This window comes from Hipposideros armiger, unplaced genomic scaffold, assembly GCF_001890085.2.
Source record: "Hipposideros armiger isolate ML-2016 unplaced genomic scaffold, ASM189008v1 scaffold_1302, whole genome shotgun sequence".
NCBI lineage: Eukaryota > Metazoa > Chordata > Mammalia > Chiroptera > Hipposideridae > Hipposideros > Hipposideros armiger.
Genome location: NW_017732652.1, coordinates 221,218 through 238,538, shown reverse-complemented (window position 1 = coordinate 238,538; position 17,321 = coordinate 221,218). Strand labels below are relative to the sequence as shown.

At 38.0% G+C, this 17,321-nt stretch overlaps 1 protein-coding gene across 1 annotated transcript in view; it reads right to left on the bottom strand.

The window, feature by feature from the left end:
* Nucleotides 1–700: 700 nt before the first annotated feature.
* TRIM4 (tripartite motif containing 4) overlaps nt 701–17,321 on the bottom strand; it is a 33,775-nt gene continuing 17,154 nt past the window's right edge. The window contains exons 2-6 of the mRNA XM_019633408.1: nt 14,705–14,800; nt 13,778–14,008; nt 8,948–8,970; nt 8,602–8,699; nt 701–2,259 (exon numbers count right to left, since the gene is read on the bottom strand). Coding sequence (XP_019488953.1) covers nt 1,673–2,259; nt 8,602–8,699; nt 8,948–8,970; nt 13,778–14,008; nt 14,705–14,800 — 1,035 coding nt within the window. The 3' untranslated portion in view covers nt 701–1,672. The remainder of the gene's footprint in view (nt 2,260–8,601; nt 8,700–8,947; nt 8,971–13,777; nt 14,009–14,704; nt 14,801–17,321) is intronic.

The following is a 17,321-nucleotide window of genomic DNA, read 5'->3' as shown; positions in this document are numbered from 1 at the left end:
ATCATTATTTTACAAATAACTATCCAGTAACTTTCACAATCCTCTCTGAGTGCATACAATCTAGAGCAGAAAGGTAAAGTGAGAAAAACAAACATACAGGATAAATAAAAACATAATAAGAAACAAAGATGATGCTGACCCACAATCTGCGTTCAATAAATGCTTACAGAGCCGGCAGGTTGGCTCAGTTGGATACAATGTGAGCTCTGAGCAACAGGGTCACCGGTTCGACTCCCACATGGGCCAGTGAGCTGCGCCCAAGCTAAGCGGGTGAGAGAGCATGCTCTTAACAAGGTTGCTGTTTGACTCCTGTATGGGATTGGTGGGCTGCGTCCCCCCCCGCCCCCCCAGAACTAAGATTGAATGCGGCACCTGAAGCTGAGCAGCTGCGAGCTGCTGCCTACGGGCGGCAGGATGGCTCAGTTGGTTAGAGCGCGTGTTCTTAACAAGGTTGCCAGTTCGACTCCCGCATGGGATGGTGGGCTGCTCCCCGCCCCAGCAACTAGATTGAAAGCAGCAACTGGACTTGGAGCTGAGCTTGCGCCCTCCACAACTAGACTAGAGGACAACAACTTAACTTGGAGATGATGGGTCCTGGAAAAACACAATGTTCCCCTTCCCCAATTCCCCAACACTGTTCCCTTCCCCAATTCCCCAATAAAATCTTTTTAAAAAATAAATAAATGCTTACAAGTAAAAGTAGAGTAGGAAAGAGTACAGGCTTTAATCTCAGACAGATCCAGATTAATCCCAACATACCCATTCACCAACTGGGCAATACTGAGTACATTATTCTAAAAGTTTGTTTTCTCACTTGTAAAAATAGGATTTTAATTTTCATCTCACTGAGCTGTTACAGGGGTTATAAAAAAGCATTATGTGAAACGGCTAGCAGCGTAAATATGTGTTTTTCAACATTTTCAGTATGACATGAATAAACTTGTATTTACAATCTATGAATTTGACAAATGGCTAGCATAATAAACATGTGAAGGCTGAGACATGGTCAGGTGAAGAAGAGTACTAGCATGGGCAGAGTAAAGGAAGACTGCCTCAATTTTCTGACCCAGAAAAGTGAGGGATATCAGTACTTACTGGGAAGAGGAATTACATGACTGAATAGAGATTCTATAAATGTGTCAAGTTTCAGAAAAAGTGAGATAAATCTAAACTGTGGGATATCCATGCTATGTGCACCAGTTAGGTTACTTCAGACTGCAAGTAATCAAAGTGCAACTAACATTGCCTTATACAATAAGGGAGCAATAGCCTCATATAACAAGTTTAGAAGCTACAAAAACTACCGCCAACATCTCCCCCCCCACCCCCAGGAAAATTTCCCATTCTCTCATTGGGCAGAATTACCACACATTGGACTACTTCTCCAGAAGCACATGGAGGGGGCATACCAAACAGCTCAAATAGAAAGAACTAGAAGAGAAAGAGAGAAGTGGGGCAGGTAGCTACTAAGGCAACTAACAGCGTCTGCCCTATCTGTCTACATATTCACAGGACATACAGGGAGCTGAACAAAACATAAAACTGGAAACTGAATGCATAGTGCTGCCCTACTACAAAGGACTGATATGTATGAAGTGAAAGAAGAGGGCCAAGGATGGACGTCCCAGGGCTGGGAAACACTCAGGGGTTCTTGGGCAGAGGAAGAATAGCCTCATTTCCCACCAGTCACCAGTGGGATGACTAAAGATGCTAATGGGCTTAACCAAAAAAATGGCCGGAGAGGTGAGACTAAAGAACAAGAAAAAGTGTGTAGGTGCACTCCATCCACAGCACTGTAGAATGAGATATCCCCAACCTCATAATCTAGGAAAACTCCCACCCGGTGAAGAGCTGGCTCTTGCTTGGTAGGACTTACAGAGGAGCTTATTAGGGGCCAATAGCCCTCAGAACTCCAACAAATAGCCCAAATGCCCCCATGGGGGCACATTTTTGATTTATCAACAATCCCCATGACGTCCTCCTGACACACCCCCACAGCAATCTCCAGGCCATCTCGGCTCTCAACTTCCCAGTAATGTTTTCCTGAAGTAAAAACGTTTTTTCCCAAAACACAGGGTAAGTGCTGAAATCTCTCCACAAAGCATGTGTTCTGCTGACCATTCCTCCGTCCAGCAAAGTAGCTCCATGCTGTAGAAAATAATGGCCAAGAACCGCGTAGTGCTCCATTTTTCACGTACCTCCCTTCCTGGGAGAAGACAAGTTCGGAATGAGCTGTGTCTTCAGCTAGACTGATAGCCACTGCAGAGAAAATGAGAACGGAGATAAAGAATGCAACATCTTACCACCAACCCTCCTCCAGAAATTCCCATCTTTTCCAGCTTCAGTTCCCTCCTTCTCCTAATGAGATTCCTCATTGCCTCTCCATCAATCCTCAGCTGGGCCTAGTGGGACATAGGACGGCCTATAACAACCTGAAATCCTCACTTCCCTTCTGCTCTAAAAGACTAAGACCTACAAAATGGGGAACTCATTTCGCAACCCTAAGTCTTCACAATCAGCATAAAACTTGGAGAAACATTAATAAATTCTGACTTGTTGAATCAAAACTAGACCAAGGCTGTTGACTGGCTGGTTCTTTGTGCAGGTACACATAGATGTCATCATTAACGAGGTTTCCCTTCACTGGTTCGTTGTTCACTGAACATCTCCATAGGCCCCCGACAAATAACTCAAAATGGAACTCATTACCCTAAGTTCCCTTCCACCCTCTTGAGAGCCTAATCCTCCCACAAACGCAGACATCATTGTCTTCTATGTTCTCTAAGATGTAAGAGCATTACCTCTACCCAAACACTACACTTTGAAATCTTGAGGTTATTTGGCTGTTTTCTTTCTATGACCCTTGATGACTAAATGGTCACCAAGTCCTGTCAATTCTACCTCTGAAACATCAGTCTTTTCCTCCTCTCCATTCACAATGCCACTGTCTTCACTCAGACCTTCAGCATCTCTCACTTTAACTCTGTCTATAACACCTTCCCTAGTTTCCCTGCCTCCAAATTCTCTTCCTTCCAAGACTCCATATCTCTCATTTGTCTTAAACAAAAAAAAATTAAAATCAGGAATGAATGTTAGGTTTTGACAAATATTTTTTCTGCATCTACTAAAGTGATCATAATTTTCCTTTTTTAGTTTGCTAATGTGGTTAATTACATTTATTTTTTGAAAGTTAAACCAACTCAGCTTTTCTGGGATAAATCCCATTTGGTTGTGATGTATTATCCTTTTAATATAATATTAGATTCAATCTGCTAAAATTTTCTTTAGAATTAGTCAATGTTCATACAGAGCATTAATCTATAGTTCTTTACTCTTGCAATGTCTTTGTCTGATTTTGGTATCACAGTAATGCAGGCCTCATAGAATAAATTGGGAAACATTCTCTCCTCTTCAATTTTTTGGTAAGAGTTCAGGTAGAATCAATATTTCTTTCTTAACTGTTTGGTGAATTCACCAGTGAAGTCGTTTGGGAAAGTTGTTAACTACAACACCAATCTTTAATAGAAACTAGGTATTCTGGTTATCTATTTATTCTTAAGCTTTGGTCATTTGTGTCTTTTAAGGCCTTTGTCCATTTCACCTGTTGTCGAATTTATCAGCATAAAATTGCTCATAATATTCCATTATCCTATTATCATCTGTAGAATCTGTAGTGATGTTGCCTCTCATCCTTGGTATTAGTAATGTGTCTTCTTTTTTCCCTGGTCATTCTGGTTAAAGGTATATCATTAAAATTAATATTCTCAAAAATAACAGCTTTTGCATCATTTTTTCTGTTTTTCTGTACTGCAATGATTTCTATTTATTTTGTTTACTCTGGGCTTTATTTGCTTTTTCCAGTGTTTTAAGGTGAAACTGGTCACTGATTTAAGAACTTTCTTCTTCTTCAGTATAGGTTAGTAATATAAATTCCTCCTTAATTATTGCTTTTTAGCTGCATCCCACAAATTCTGATATGTTGTGTTTTCCTTTCCATTCAGTTCAAAGTACTTGCTACTTCTCTCGATTTCTCTTTAATTCATGGGTTATTGTGGGTTATTTAGTTGCCTAATATTTGGAGATTTTCCAAGGACATTTTTATTACTAATATCCAACTTAAATGCATTATGGTCAGAAAACATACTTTGTGTAACTTGAGTCCTTTGATTTAAAGAGATTTGTTTTATGGCCTACATTAGTCTATCTAGTAAAACATTCCATGTACACTTAAAAGGAATGTATATTCTGCTGTTTTGGGGTGTTATATAAATATCAGTGAGGTCAAGATGGTTGCTAGTGTTCTTTAAGCCTACTATACTCTTGCTGATTTTCTGCCCACTTGTTCTAAAAATTATTGAAAACTCCAGCTATAATTGTGGACTTACCTATTTCTCCTTGCAGCTCTATTAGTTTTTGCTTGATATATTTTGAAGCTGTTATTAGATGTACAAATGTTTAGAATTGTTATGGACACCTGATAAATTGATCCCCACTTATTAGGAAATGACCTTCTTTATCTCTGGTAATATTATTTGTTCTGAAATCTACTTTGATAATAAGATAGACACTCCAGATATCTTTTGACTAATGTTAGCATGGTATATCTTTTTACATTGTTTTACTTTTTTTTTTTTAAAGATTTTATTGCTTTATTGGGGAATTAGGGGAGGGGAACAGCACTGGGGAATCGGGGAAGGGGAACAGACAAGTTGCTGTCCTTTTGTTCTTCAGTCTAGTTGTGGAGGATGTCGCTTCACTAGCCCATGTTGGTATTGTGATCATTGCGCTCTTCCCGGGTGAGGCAGATCAGTCGCCAGCCACTAGATGGCTGCTCACAGCAGCTCTTGGCAGCTCACGCCGGCTGCCAGCCACTCACAGTAGCTTACCGCAGCCCACTGCAGCCTATGCTGACTCCTGCGACTCACAGCAGCCCAGCTCCAGGCCGAGTTGTTGTTCACCATCTTAGCTGTAGAGGGCACAGCATCACTGGCCCTAATGTGGGATCCGAACCAGGACCCTGCTGCTCAGAGCTGGCGTCCCAAACCAGCTCTTAACCAACGTGCCAATTTGTGTCGGTCGGCCCTACATTGTTTTACTTTTAATATATATGAGTCTTCATATTTAATGTGTTTCTTGCAGCATATAGTTGTTTTGTTTTTGTATCCAACCCAATCTCCATCTTTTGATTAGGATATTCAGACCACTCATATTTAATAATTATTTATATGATTAGGTTTGTATATCATCTTGCTATATGTTTTCTATTCGTCCTACTTGTTCTTTTTCTTTTTATGCCTTCTTTTTGATTAATCAAATATTTTATGATTCCACTTTATCTCTTTTGTTGGCTTATTAGCTATAACTCTGTTTTACTTTAGTGGTTGCTTTGAGGCTTATACTATACATCTTTAACTTATCAGAGTCTACTTTCAAGTGATATACCACTTCACATATTAGAAGTGTATAGTATACTTCCATCTCTTCTCTCCCAACATCCGTGCTATTGCTGTTGTGTATTTTAGTTGTAAATACGTTACAAACTCCACAATGTTATTTTTTGTCTGTCTGTTTAAACAATTACTGTATTAGTCAGGGATCCCCAGAGAAACAAAACAAATAGCATGTGTGTATAGAGATTATAAGGAATTGGCTCACATGATTATAGTGACTGGCAAGTCCAAATCTGCTGTGTATGTGCAGGCTCAAGAACCAGGGAAAACTGATGTTCTAGTTCAAAGGCCATCCGGCAGGAAGAGCCCAAGCTGCAGAAGAAGTCTGAAGGTGGTCTACTGAAGAATTCCCTTTAGCTGGGGGTAGGAGCAAGGTCAGCCTTTTGTTCTAGTTAGGCTTTCAACTGATTTGATGAGGTCCACCAACAGTATGGAGCACAATCTGCCTTTCTCAAGTTTCCCAATTTAAATGTTAACCTCATCCAAAATACTCATAGCAACACCCAAAATAATGTTTGACAAATATCTGGCCCAGTCAAGTTAACACATAAATTAACCATCACTATTAGTTTTTACCAATATTTAAATAATGACAAAAAATAAATATTTACTTATGTAATTATCATTTAGGGGGGTCTTTTATTCCTTTGCGTAAATCCTGACTTCCATCTGCTATCATTTTCCTTCTGCTTGGAGGACTTCCTGTAATATTTCTTGCAGTGTTGGTCTGATGCTGATAAACTCTTTCAGTTTATGGGTATCTGCTAACATCTTTATTTCACTTTTGTTTTTGTGAAATAAAGTAATAAAATTCTAGGTTTTTTTCAGTACTTTAAAGATTTTGCTCACTTGCATTGTTTCCAACGAGAAATGTGATGTCATCTTTATCTTTGTTCCCCTATAAGTAACATGTCCATTTTATCCTGTTACTTTTAAATTTTCCTCTTTCACTGGTTTTGAGTGTTTTTTGTTTTGTTTTTATTTTTAATTTTATTGGGGAACAGTGTGTTTTTCCAGGACCCATCAGCTCAAAGTCAAGTAGTTGTTTCAATATAGTTGTGGAGGGCGCAACTCAGTGGCCCATGTGGGAATCGAACCGGCAACCTTGGTGCTCTGAGCACTGCGCTCTAACCAACTGAGCCAACCGGCCACCCCTGGTTTTGAATTTTTTTAACTTTCTCTTTTATCACTGGTTTTGGTATAGTTTTCATATTTCTTGTGCTTAGGGTTTGTTAAGCTTATTGGATCTGTGTACTTCTAGTTTTCAACAAATTTGGAAAATTTTTGGCCATTATTTCTTCAAAAATTTTTTCTGTCTCATCCCAACCCACTTCTCTCCTTCGGGACCCCAACTATCATACATAAGGCTTCAAGAAGTTGTCCCACAGCTAACTGATGTTCTTTTCATTTTTTGTTTTTTTAATCTGTGCATTTCATTTTGCAGTCTCCAATGCTCTATTTTCAACTTCATTAATCTTTTCTTCTGCAATGTCTAATCAGCTATTAATCCCGACCATCTCAGTCACTGTAGTTTTCATCTCTAGAAGTTTGATCTGGGATTTTTTATGTCTTTTATGTCTCTACATGCCTATTTACAGAACAGTTGTAGTAACTGTTTAAATGTCCTTCTATGCTTATTCTAAAATGCTGGTCAAACCTGGGTCTGTTTCAATTGATTATTCTCATTATTGGTCATGTTCTCCTACCTTTCTGCATGCCTGGTAATCTTTTGATTGGATGGGAAACATTGTAAATTTACACTGATGAGTACATGCTCATTTTTTTAGAAATTCTAATCAGTCTTTTTAAGCTATCCTGGGATACAGTTACTTGGAAATAATTTGTAATTTGATCATTTTGGGTCTTGCTTTCATGATTTATAAGGTGGGTCCAAAGCCGTGCTCAGTGTAAGGTTAATTATTCCCCACTAGTAAGGCAAGATTTTCCTGTGTACTCTATCTAGTGTCCCATGAATTAAGGGTTTTCCAGCCTGGCTGGTAGGAACAGGCACTGTTCCCTGCCCTGTGTGAGCACCAGGAACTGTTCCTTCTAATCATTTTGGAAACTTCCTTCCTCAACCTCATGTAGTTCTTCACAAGCATGTGCTGACTGGAACTCTGCTGAAAACTCAGGGTGTGCCTTTATAGAGCATCTGGATCTCTCTGTATAGCTCTCTTCTCTAGTACTATGTCCAATACTCTGCAAACTCTCTTTTTTGTTCTCCCTGGACTCAGCTCCATTCCTCAATGCATGGAGTCCACTTGGCTCCACCTCTGTTAACCATCCCTAAGAAGGCCTGCAAACTCTCTCAAGGCTGTAGGCTAGAGCAAATCATAGTGCTCACCTCATCTGTTTCACATTTCTCAGGGATCATTGTCCTTTATTACCTGATGCCTAGTGTTTTGAAAACTGTTGTTTCTAGTACTGTGTCTGTTTTGTTTTGTTTTGTTTTTAATTAAGTTTCAGGCAAAGAATAAATCTACTTCATTTTAGCTGGAAGAGGACATCCACACCCTGGTTCTTAATCAGGCATGAGCACATGAACGGCCTGCATAGCTTTTACAACATGTACATGCCTTGGTACTTCCTGAAGATCCAGTAAGTTTATCTTCAGTCTTTCCTACCCTCATCTTCTCAACCTCATTTCCTGCCTTTCCCGACAATGCACCTTATGGTTTAGTCATACTACATACCCTTTCCTCCATTTTCTCCACACCGTAGCTCATGCTACTCCCTCTGCTTGGAAAAGTACATCCCTTTTTTCCACTTGGCAAGCTCCTACCCATGACTCAAATTTCAAAACTGTCACCTCTGCTATGAAAACTTCCCTACTTTACCCCCAATAGAGTTCTTCCTCTGTACTTCTGTAATATTTTATTCATGCTACTGGTAAACACTGGATCCCACTTTACTGTAAGTGAACTGTGTCTATTCTTAGATCTTTTTCTTTCTGTATCACTAGTACCTTCTAACAGTATGTGTTAAATATTTATTGAATGAAGCATATATCTATTTATTTCTAAGTAGTTACTATTTTTCCTGACCCTCTCATTAACTGCATGCTCTTTCCTCTTTCCTTCACAGACTTCTTTGTTTATTCTCTTATTTGAAAGACTTCTAAGGAGCTCCAACTCCTAGAAATTCTGCTCACCTTGGACTCGCTTCAGCATTTCCTTCATCATTGGTACATGGCACACAGTCTTCACCTTTAGATCTTCAGGGGAATAGTTCACATCCTGGTTCTCACTCCTAAGAAAAGTACAGAAGGCTGCTCTTCTTAGGAGACAACTAGGGCAGCCAAGACCCCCAAATCCCATGTGAAGGTTCCAAGCCCAAAGCTCAGACCACTTCTCTCCCATTCCTCCTTGAAAAAGTGAACAGAATTCTTCCTCCATAGACCCCTCAGGGTTTGGCCAGATTAATCAATGGAGCCCAGCCTTGTTTCCAGCTGTATTTTTACCATTCCACTCAAGCCCCCATAAGAAAGAAGTTCATACCTGGTCAACAGATCTTTTGGATTCTGTAAAGAGAAGAAAGAAAGAAGTAAGTTATGTACCCTCCTCTTGAGAACTGGCACTCAACTTGGTGAGCAGGTATCTTTCTGTCAGTTGCTTTTGTTAATGTCACATATGATCTCATGCTGACAAAGCCAATAGATTGATACAACGTAGTCTTTTTTCTCATGTGACCCCTCTATGCTATTTGGCAATGTCCATCAAACCCTTTCTTGAAACCCAATTTTTTCTCCTTTAGCACTATAACATTAACTCTTTCATGGCTTTTTGCCTACTTCTCCATCTATTCTCTTTCAATCACAAACAAAACAAATGTTGGTGAGGATGTGCTGGGAATATAAAGTGGACCTTGGAAAACAGTTTGGCAGTTTCTTTACAAAGTTAAATATACATATGCCATATAGCCCAAAAATTCTGCTCATATTATCTACCCAAGAGAAAGGAAAACATATGTCCACACAAAGAATGGCAGACAAATGTTCATAGCAGCATCATTCATAATAGCCAAAAAGTGGAAACTACACAAATACCCATCAACTGGTGAAGACAAACAAAATGTGGTATATTCTACAATAGATAATATTCAGGAATAAAAAAAGAATGCAAATACAATACATAAATGAACCTCAAAAACGTTATTATACTAAATGAGAGAATTCACGCACACACAAAAAAAACACATTGTATCATTGTTTATGTGATACATTCAGAAAAGGAGAATCCATAGTCAGAAAGTAGGTTGTTTGAAACTGAGGGTAGGAACAGAGACTAACTGTAAACAAGCACAAAGGGATCTTATGGAAATGCTCTAAAAGTGGACTGGTAAGGATTGCACAACTTGGTAAAATTATAAAAATCACTCAATTATACACTTAAAATGGGTGAATTATATATGTATTATTATATCTCAAGAAAGTTTAAAAAAAATAAAAAGGAGTGTATCAAAATGGTTAATTACCAATTGAAAAAGTACTCAACCTCATCAGTCATCAAAGAAATGCCATCTACCTTTCCAGAGGAGGGAAGAGCAGCTGATGGAGAGCATGAGATAACATTACACACCACTTAGGATGCTAAACTTAAAGAACAATTCTAAATATTGATGAGTATATAGAGCAACTGGGTCTCTCACACATTGCTACCAATGGTGTAAATTGGTACAACCACTGTGATCAGGAATTGCTTTCATTGGTATATAACTGACAGAAATGTATACATATGTGCACCAAAAAAGACATGTTCATAATTCCTTTTTTGTAACAGTAAAATGAAGACTATGTTTTGGTATAATAATACAGTGGAATACTGTCAGCCCTCCATATCCTGGGTTCCGCATCGGTGGATTCAACCAAATGCAGATCGAAAATATTTTTTTTTAAATACGTTACATTGTTGCTATGTAGTTATGCCTACCATGGTTGCATCTGTACTGAATATTTACAGACATTTTTTTTCTTGTCATTATTTACTATAAAATACAATAAAACAACTATTTATGTTGTATTAAATATATAAGTAATCTACAGATGATTTAAAGTATACAAAAGGATATGCATGGGTTACATGCAAATACTACACCATTTTATATTAGGGACTTGGGCATCCATGGATTTTGGTATCTGTCGGGGTATCCTGGAACCAATCCCCTACAGAAACCTAGGGACAACTGTACTACACAGCAGGGTTTTCAACCTCGGCTAACATTTTGGGCTGGATAAGTCTTCACTGGGAGCAGGAGGAGAGGCGTGTTCTGTGTACTGTAAGACGTTTAGCAGCAGTGAGAAGTCTGAAAAAAGACTAACTTTGAAGAGGGAAAGGATACTGATTGGGGGTATGAGGAGGGCTTCTGGGATGCTACTCATGTTCTATTTCTTGCCTTGGGTGGTGGTTACATGGGTGGGTCAGTTGGTGATAATCTTTCAAGCTTATGATTTATGTATTTTTCTCTATGGATATTAAACTTAAAATGTTTTTAAACCATCTATTTCACTATGACAATAAAAATAATATTGTCAAAATCTGTGGACATAGTTAAAGTAATACTTAAAGAAGGAAGTATAGCTTAAATATGTTTACCAGCAAACAAAAGGGTAAATATAAATCAGCTAAGCATGCTAACTCAAGAGGCTGAGGAAAGAGCTACAGAGCAAACCCAAGAACCAATAAGGAAAAAAAAATAAGAATGACTATAAGAGTAAGGATTATTAATGATTTCACTGTAGCATTATTTGTAGTGGTAATGGTGTTGGGGACAACCTGAGTATCCATTACTGAAAGAGGGAAGTGGCAAAATGTGGTGAATGGACACATGGATTAAATGTATATATAAAAAACAGGAATGGATCTTTAAAATATAGTGCTGAAGGAAAAAAGCAAGAAATAGAATGCAACATGAACTCTAATTCATTGCATAAATTAAAAATACATAAACCCAAGCAATACTATTAAAAAGATAAAAATTAAGCATAATGAATGTTTTTTATTTTCAATGTTGCTATGTTTCTAAGAAGTGAAATGGGTTACAGGCTAAAACTAAAGGAAAAAATGAAAAACATGGATGGATAGATGGATTAGCAAAATAAATTCTCTTAGGCTCTGAGATTCTATGATCCAATTCATTTTTAATAATTTCCCTAAATTGGCACTTGCGTATGTTAGCTGATACATTTTTTTNAGGGGCTGCAGCCTATGCCGTCGCCGGCGACTCAGGGCAGCCCAGCTCCAGGTTGAACTGTTGTTCAGCATTTTAGCTGTAGAGGGCAGTGTCACTGGCCTTCATATGTGGGATCCGAACCGAGGCCCTCTGGCGTCCCAAGCCAGTTCTTAACCATCGCGCCACTCGGCCGCCCCCCCCCCATTTTTTTAAATTGGGGTTTATTGGGGTTAAAATGGTCAGTAAAGTTACATAGGTTTCAAGTATATAATTCTGTAATACATCATCTAACAATCCATTTTATAATTGGATTTTTTTTTTGGTGTTGAGTTGTATGAGCTTTTTATGAATTTTTGGATATTAACCCCTTATCAATATCTTGGCCAATGTCTTCTCCCATTCAGTAGGATGTCTTTTTGTTTTATTGATGCTTTTCTTTGCTGTGAAAAAACTTTTTAATTTGATGTAGTTTCATGCGGGAGTCCAGCTCCCACGAGTCCAAGGGTTCCCTCAGGTGAGGACGGAGTCGGTGAGGCAAAGAAGAAGGAGCAGAGACACCGGAGCGTTTCGAAGAAGTGTCACACTTTATTTTTACTTCATGTCCCTTTTTATATTGCACAGTTGACCATTACCTCATTAGTAAAAAGTTTTTTACATAGTTTCGATGTTTTTATCCCCAGGGTTCTACTTCCTTATAGGCTATCTTTCTTAGAGTTTCACTTCCTCTTAATTCTTATGCTACAGGGTACAGCTTGACCTATTCTATGCTAAAGATTAACTTATTTTAACTGTGTTCTAATCTTTTTACCTATAATGACTATGTGACTAAGGCTAATCTTTTTACCTATACTGACTATGTCTACTCAACAATTATCCTAAACACTATTAGCTAAGCAGGATCTTAAGATTACAGGGTGTATACTTTGTCCATTACTAAGAGACTAGCAGTGTGACTAAAATTGCCTTTAGTGTATAGGGTAAAATTGGTGTACTGTATCTAGAATCTACTTGTTTGTGATTAAAATAATCAATATATAAAGGGGTATCAGATCTTTTATCCTTATTTGGGGTACATCTAGGGGGGACTAGATTTTCCACAATAGAAGGCAGTATCTGTTTCCCAGTCAGAGCTTCAGAATTTGCCACAACAATAATGTGTTTGGCAAGGAATCCAATTTATAATTTTTATCTCCCGAGGCAAGAGATATTACAAGACCAGGCCGGCCGAGTGGCGCGATGGTTAAGAACTGGCTTGGGACGCCAGGGGACCCCGGTGCGGATCCCACATATGAGGGCCAGTGACACTGNCTAGCAATTTCCTGTTAAAAATACTGATAAGTGGGTCCATGTTTGCATCTTCCGTAAGAGACAAATAGAATGTTATCTCCTCCTGATAAGAAAAAATAGTAATGGTAGATTGAAGGTATTCTTGAGAACACCCTTCAATGGTTCTTTCATCTTTAGTCACATGATACAGAGGAAAGAGAGGTTCTGATAGATCTGAGACCAAAGGTGAATTATTTCAGTGAGAAAAAAAAAAAAGACAGTCACAAATGTTGGATCACACCAAAAAACTGAAAGCTATAAAGGAGCTTTACCTACAAAGGATATAAAGGTAAAGATTAACTTTTGATAATGAACTGGCCTCAGGACCCAAATCTAAGGGCTAATTATTATAGTTAGAATTTTAATCTTTTAAAGGTTGCTGGATATTTGAAATTATTTAAATAAATGTACTAATCAAAATCTGGGGCTAAGAACAAAATTATATCAAGCTGTGATAGTAATGACTAAATAATAGTGAGAAAGATAAATTTCTCTTAAAAACTGTTGATACAATGATCTGCTTTGTGATTTTATGTTTGCTTTGTTTTACTATTTTAACAAAGAATTATGAATATATAAGAAGACAAATAGAAAAGTTTTAGATGTGCTTCAGATCCTAGATAAACTATTAGGCCAAGTGAATCATTACATTAATTTCCTTTGGATGATACATCTTTGACTCTTTAATTGTACAATGATAGTAGTAATACAATTGTCAACAGAGAGAAAATATTTATTCTATTAAACCCACTCAACAATAAAGATATTCAGCACTAAAGACAAGAGGGAGTTCACTTGGTGATATTAACTAACTCCTCCCCTGCCTGTCTCACCTGAAGCAACTCCAGGTTGGAGCTCTGGCTTTTCTTCCCGACCTCTAAGATGAGCTCCTCCAAGGAAGTGATTATTTGATTGAGCCTTAATAAGTTCTCATTCTGTTTCTCCTTTGTCTCTTCTTCTTCTTTGCTCAACCGCTGAAGAAACAGTTGCTCTTCTTCAGCCAGGAAGCGGTGCAGCTTTGCATATTCTGCACTGAATCTCAATCGCTGATTCTTCATATTGTTCTACGGCCACACAAGATTTGCTCAGTCCTTGTTCTGCCTGTCCATGCCCCTAAACACTTTGCACATGATTCCCCAATAACCCATGGTCCTTCCTTATCACCTCCTCCAGAAAAGTTCCTGCCCACACCCCAACAAATTTCCACTACTCCTCCATTTACACTTACTTGACATCCTTATACTAGTCTTTATAGTATTAATTCATTCTTTGTAACATCTGAATCTCTACTACCGCTAGCAATGCCTTGTTTGTATACTTTTTAAACTAAAACGCACTTTCACATTTATTATGATTAGTCTTCAGAACACCTACTGTTTAATTTTGTTAAATCTTTAGATATGCGTGGGTGCATGCACATCGTGCCCTCCCACTAGACTAGCATCTCTGAAAGCAATGTCCATTTACTTTCTATAATGCCCTGGGCCCAAAACAACTCCAATCTTGGGTATATACTTAGGAAAAAGTGGGAAAGTGAGGGATACTACCTTAAAGTCGAGATATGGAAATGAAGTGTATGGAACTTGCATCACCCAAAGCCACAGGTCAGTAGGGACAGATATGTACTTCCTGTTCTATCACCTTATCTCTGCAAGGGACCTGACAACTGCCGACATCCTACAAGCTCTTCCCAGCAAAACCATGTAAGCAGCCTCACACTGAAAGGGCCTCAAGAAATGCCCAACCACTTCTGCTGTTACCTTCCACTCTGTAGCATTCTTTACTTCCATGTTATGTAAACGCATGGCTTCCACCATCTTGGTCTTCAGACTACACTGAGTCTTAAGAAGTTTTTCCTGCCAACAGAAATACATGTCAGAGAGAAATTATTCCTCCAAACATCCTTGTTCAAGAACTAAATGTCACCTAATCCAAACAGGAAATGAGATTAATAAAATGTTGAAGACAGTCATGCAGGCTTGTCCTCAGAATAAGAAATATTCTGGTCTGAAATCATCATAACACTATACAGAGTTTGCCAGTTAGCAAAAAAATAAAAATTGCTAGAGTATTAATAAGTACCTAGTACTGGCAAGGGAGAAAGCCTCTGGCATCATAATAGAAGGAAAATATAAAAAGTATCACCTTTTTGAAGAGCACTGGTAAGATTTAACAAAAATTAAAGTGTGCATAACTCTATTTCTAATAATCTGTACAACAAAACACTACCAAAAATAATCAATATGTATAGGAATGTTCACTGCAGCATTATTCATTATCCGTCAATGGGAAATTATTAAATAAATTATGATATATTGATACTCTATATCAATTTCAGGTGGCTCTTTATATATTGACATGTTATATTAAGTTAAAACTAAGGCAGGCCAAGTGGCTCAGCTGGTTAAGAGCTCACTCAAGAGTCTGAGCTCTGAGCAACAGGGTCGCCGGTTTGATTCCCGGTCCGAGCTGAGCTGCTGCTAAGCTGCCAAAGTTGCAACTAAGCTGTAAAATACTAGTATTGTAGAATTCTGTTTTAAAAAGAACAAGTGTGTATGTGTGTGTCTGTGTTTAAATGGAAGGAAAATCTGGAAGGATATATACCTAAGTATTATTAATACTGGTTATTTCTGTAGAATATAAATAGTTTGACAGTTAGGGGGAAGGAAAATTAGAAATTTTATAAATTTGTTTTGTTTGCATTTCTGCAAGAGGTATATACCATTTTTATAATTTAAAAACCCAAATAAGCTATTAAAAAATAAAATGAGTCAATCAGCATTAACTAAGTGGGCTGTGGAGAAGCAGCACCTGACAGCAGAAGGTCAGACATGACATGACCTTGAGACAGAGGCAGGCAGGTTACAGACACACACAAGAGGAAAGCCAATAAGAACTGATGACCAAATGGCTGCATGAAGAAGGGGTCTAGATTTAGCCCCTGGGTTCTGGCTTGAGTAACTAGATGGGCTGTAGGTTATTTACCAAATTAGGAAATATAGGAAGATGAGCAGTATGTAAATAGAAGGAAAGAAAATTAATTCAACTTGAATAAATTGACTTTGAGATATCTGTGTGACATCCAAGCGACTCTGGTTAGCAGTTAAGAGTCAAGAAAGATATCTGAGCTGCAGAAGCAGATTGAGGGGTTAAATTTAGCACAGGTAGCAGTTAAAGCCATGGGTGTGAGTAAAATCACCCAGTAAGATTCTACAGAGTAAAGAGGATCAAGGCTAAAACTGGCAACAGGTACAAGGGGTATGCAGAGGATGAAAATCCTGCAAAGAAGCTAAGATGAATGGTTGGTGAAAAACCACGAGAGAATGTTTTCTTACAGGAAGAGAAAATGTAAATAAAAAACTGGTGAAAACTGTCAAATGCTGAAGAACGGCCATGGGCAACTTTCTGTGGGTCTGGATGTACGTCAAAATAAAAAGCTTAATAGAAAAAAAAAAACGAATAGAACTAAGAAATAAGCAGTACAATTAATTTTTAATTTTTCCCTAGGAGAATAATAAAAATTAATAGGCATCGCTTTTCTTCCAATGATTTATAAATGACAATGCTTAAAGTTAGGTAATTTAAAAAACTGCCAAAACTGAAGTTGGCAAGGATGTGGAGCAACCAGAACTCTCATACAATGTTGGTGGGTGTGTGGAATGGTACAACCACTCTAGAAAAAGGTCTGGCATAAAACTAATCATACATTAATCCTAGAATCCAGCAATTCTACTCCTAGACCCAGGAAAAATTAAAACATATGTCTACAAAAAGCCCTGTATGAGAATATTCGTTAACACCTTTATTCATAAGAACCAAAAACTGGAAACAACCCATGCATCCTAATAGGAAGATGCATAAACATACTACTCAGCAGTAAAAAGTAACAGACTACTAATATGCACAAGTAGATGAATTTCAAAATCAATATACTGAACAAAAGAAGCCCATATAGAAGAGTACAGACTATTTGATTCTATATATATGAAGTTCTCGAACAAGCAAAATTAATCTGTGGTGGAAAAAAATCAGAACAGTGGTTGCATTGGATGGGGGTAGGGCACAGAGACTAACTAGGAAAGACTAACTAGGAAATGGAGCTTTCTGGGATGTTGGTAATGTTCTATATCTTGTAAAGGGCTTGGGGTGCCCAGGTATATGCATTTGTCAAAGTTCAACAAACATACACTTAAGATGTGTGTATTTAATTGTATTTAATTTTTTAAAATACCATAAACAAATGTTAAAATTGGTTAATGATAGGCATGCTAAAGTATAAGAGGAAGTGTACTGTCTGTAATTAACTTTAAAATACTTCAAAAGGGCCGGCCGAGTGGCACAATGGTTAAGAGCTGGCTTGGGAAGCCAGAGGGCCCC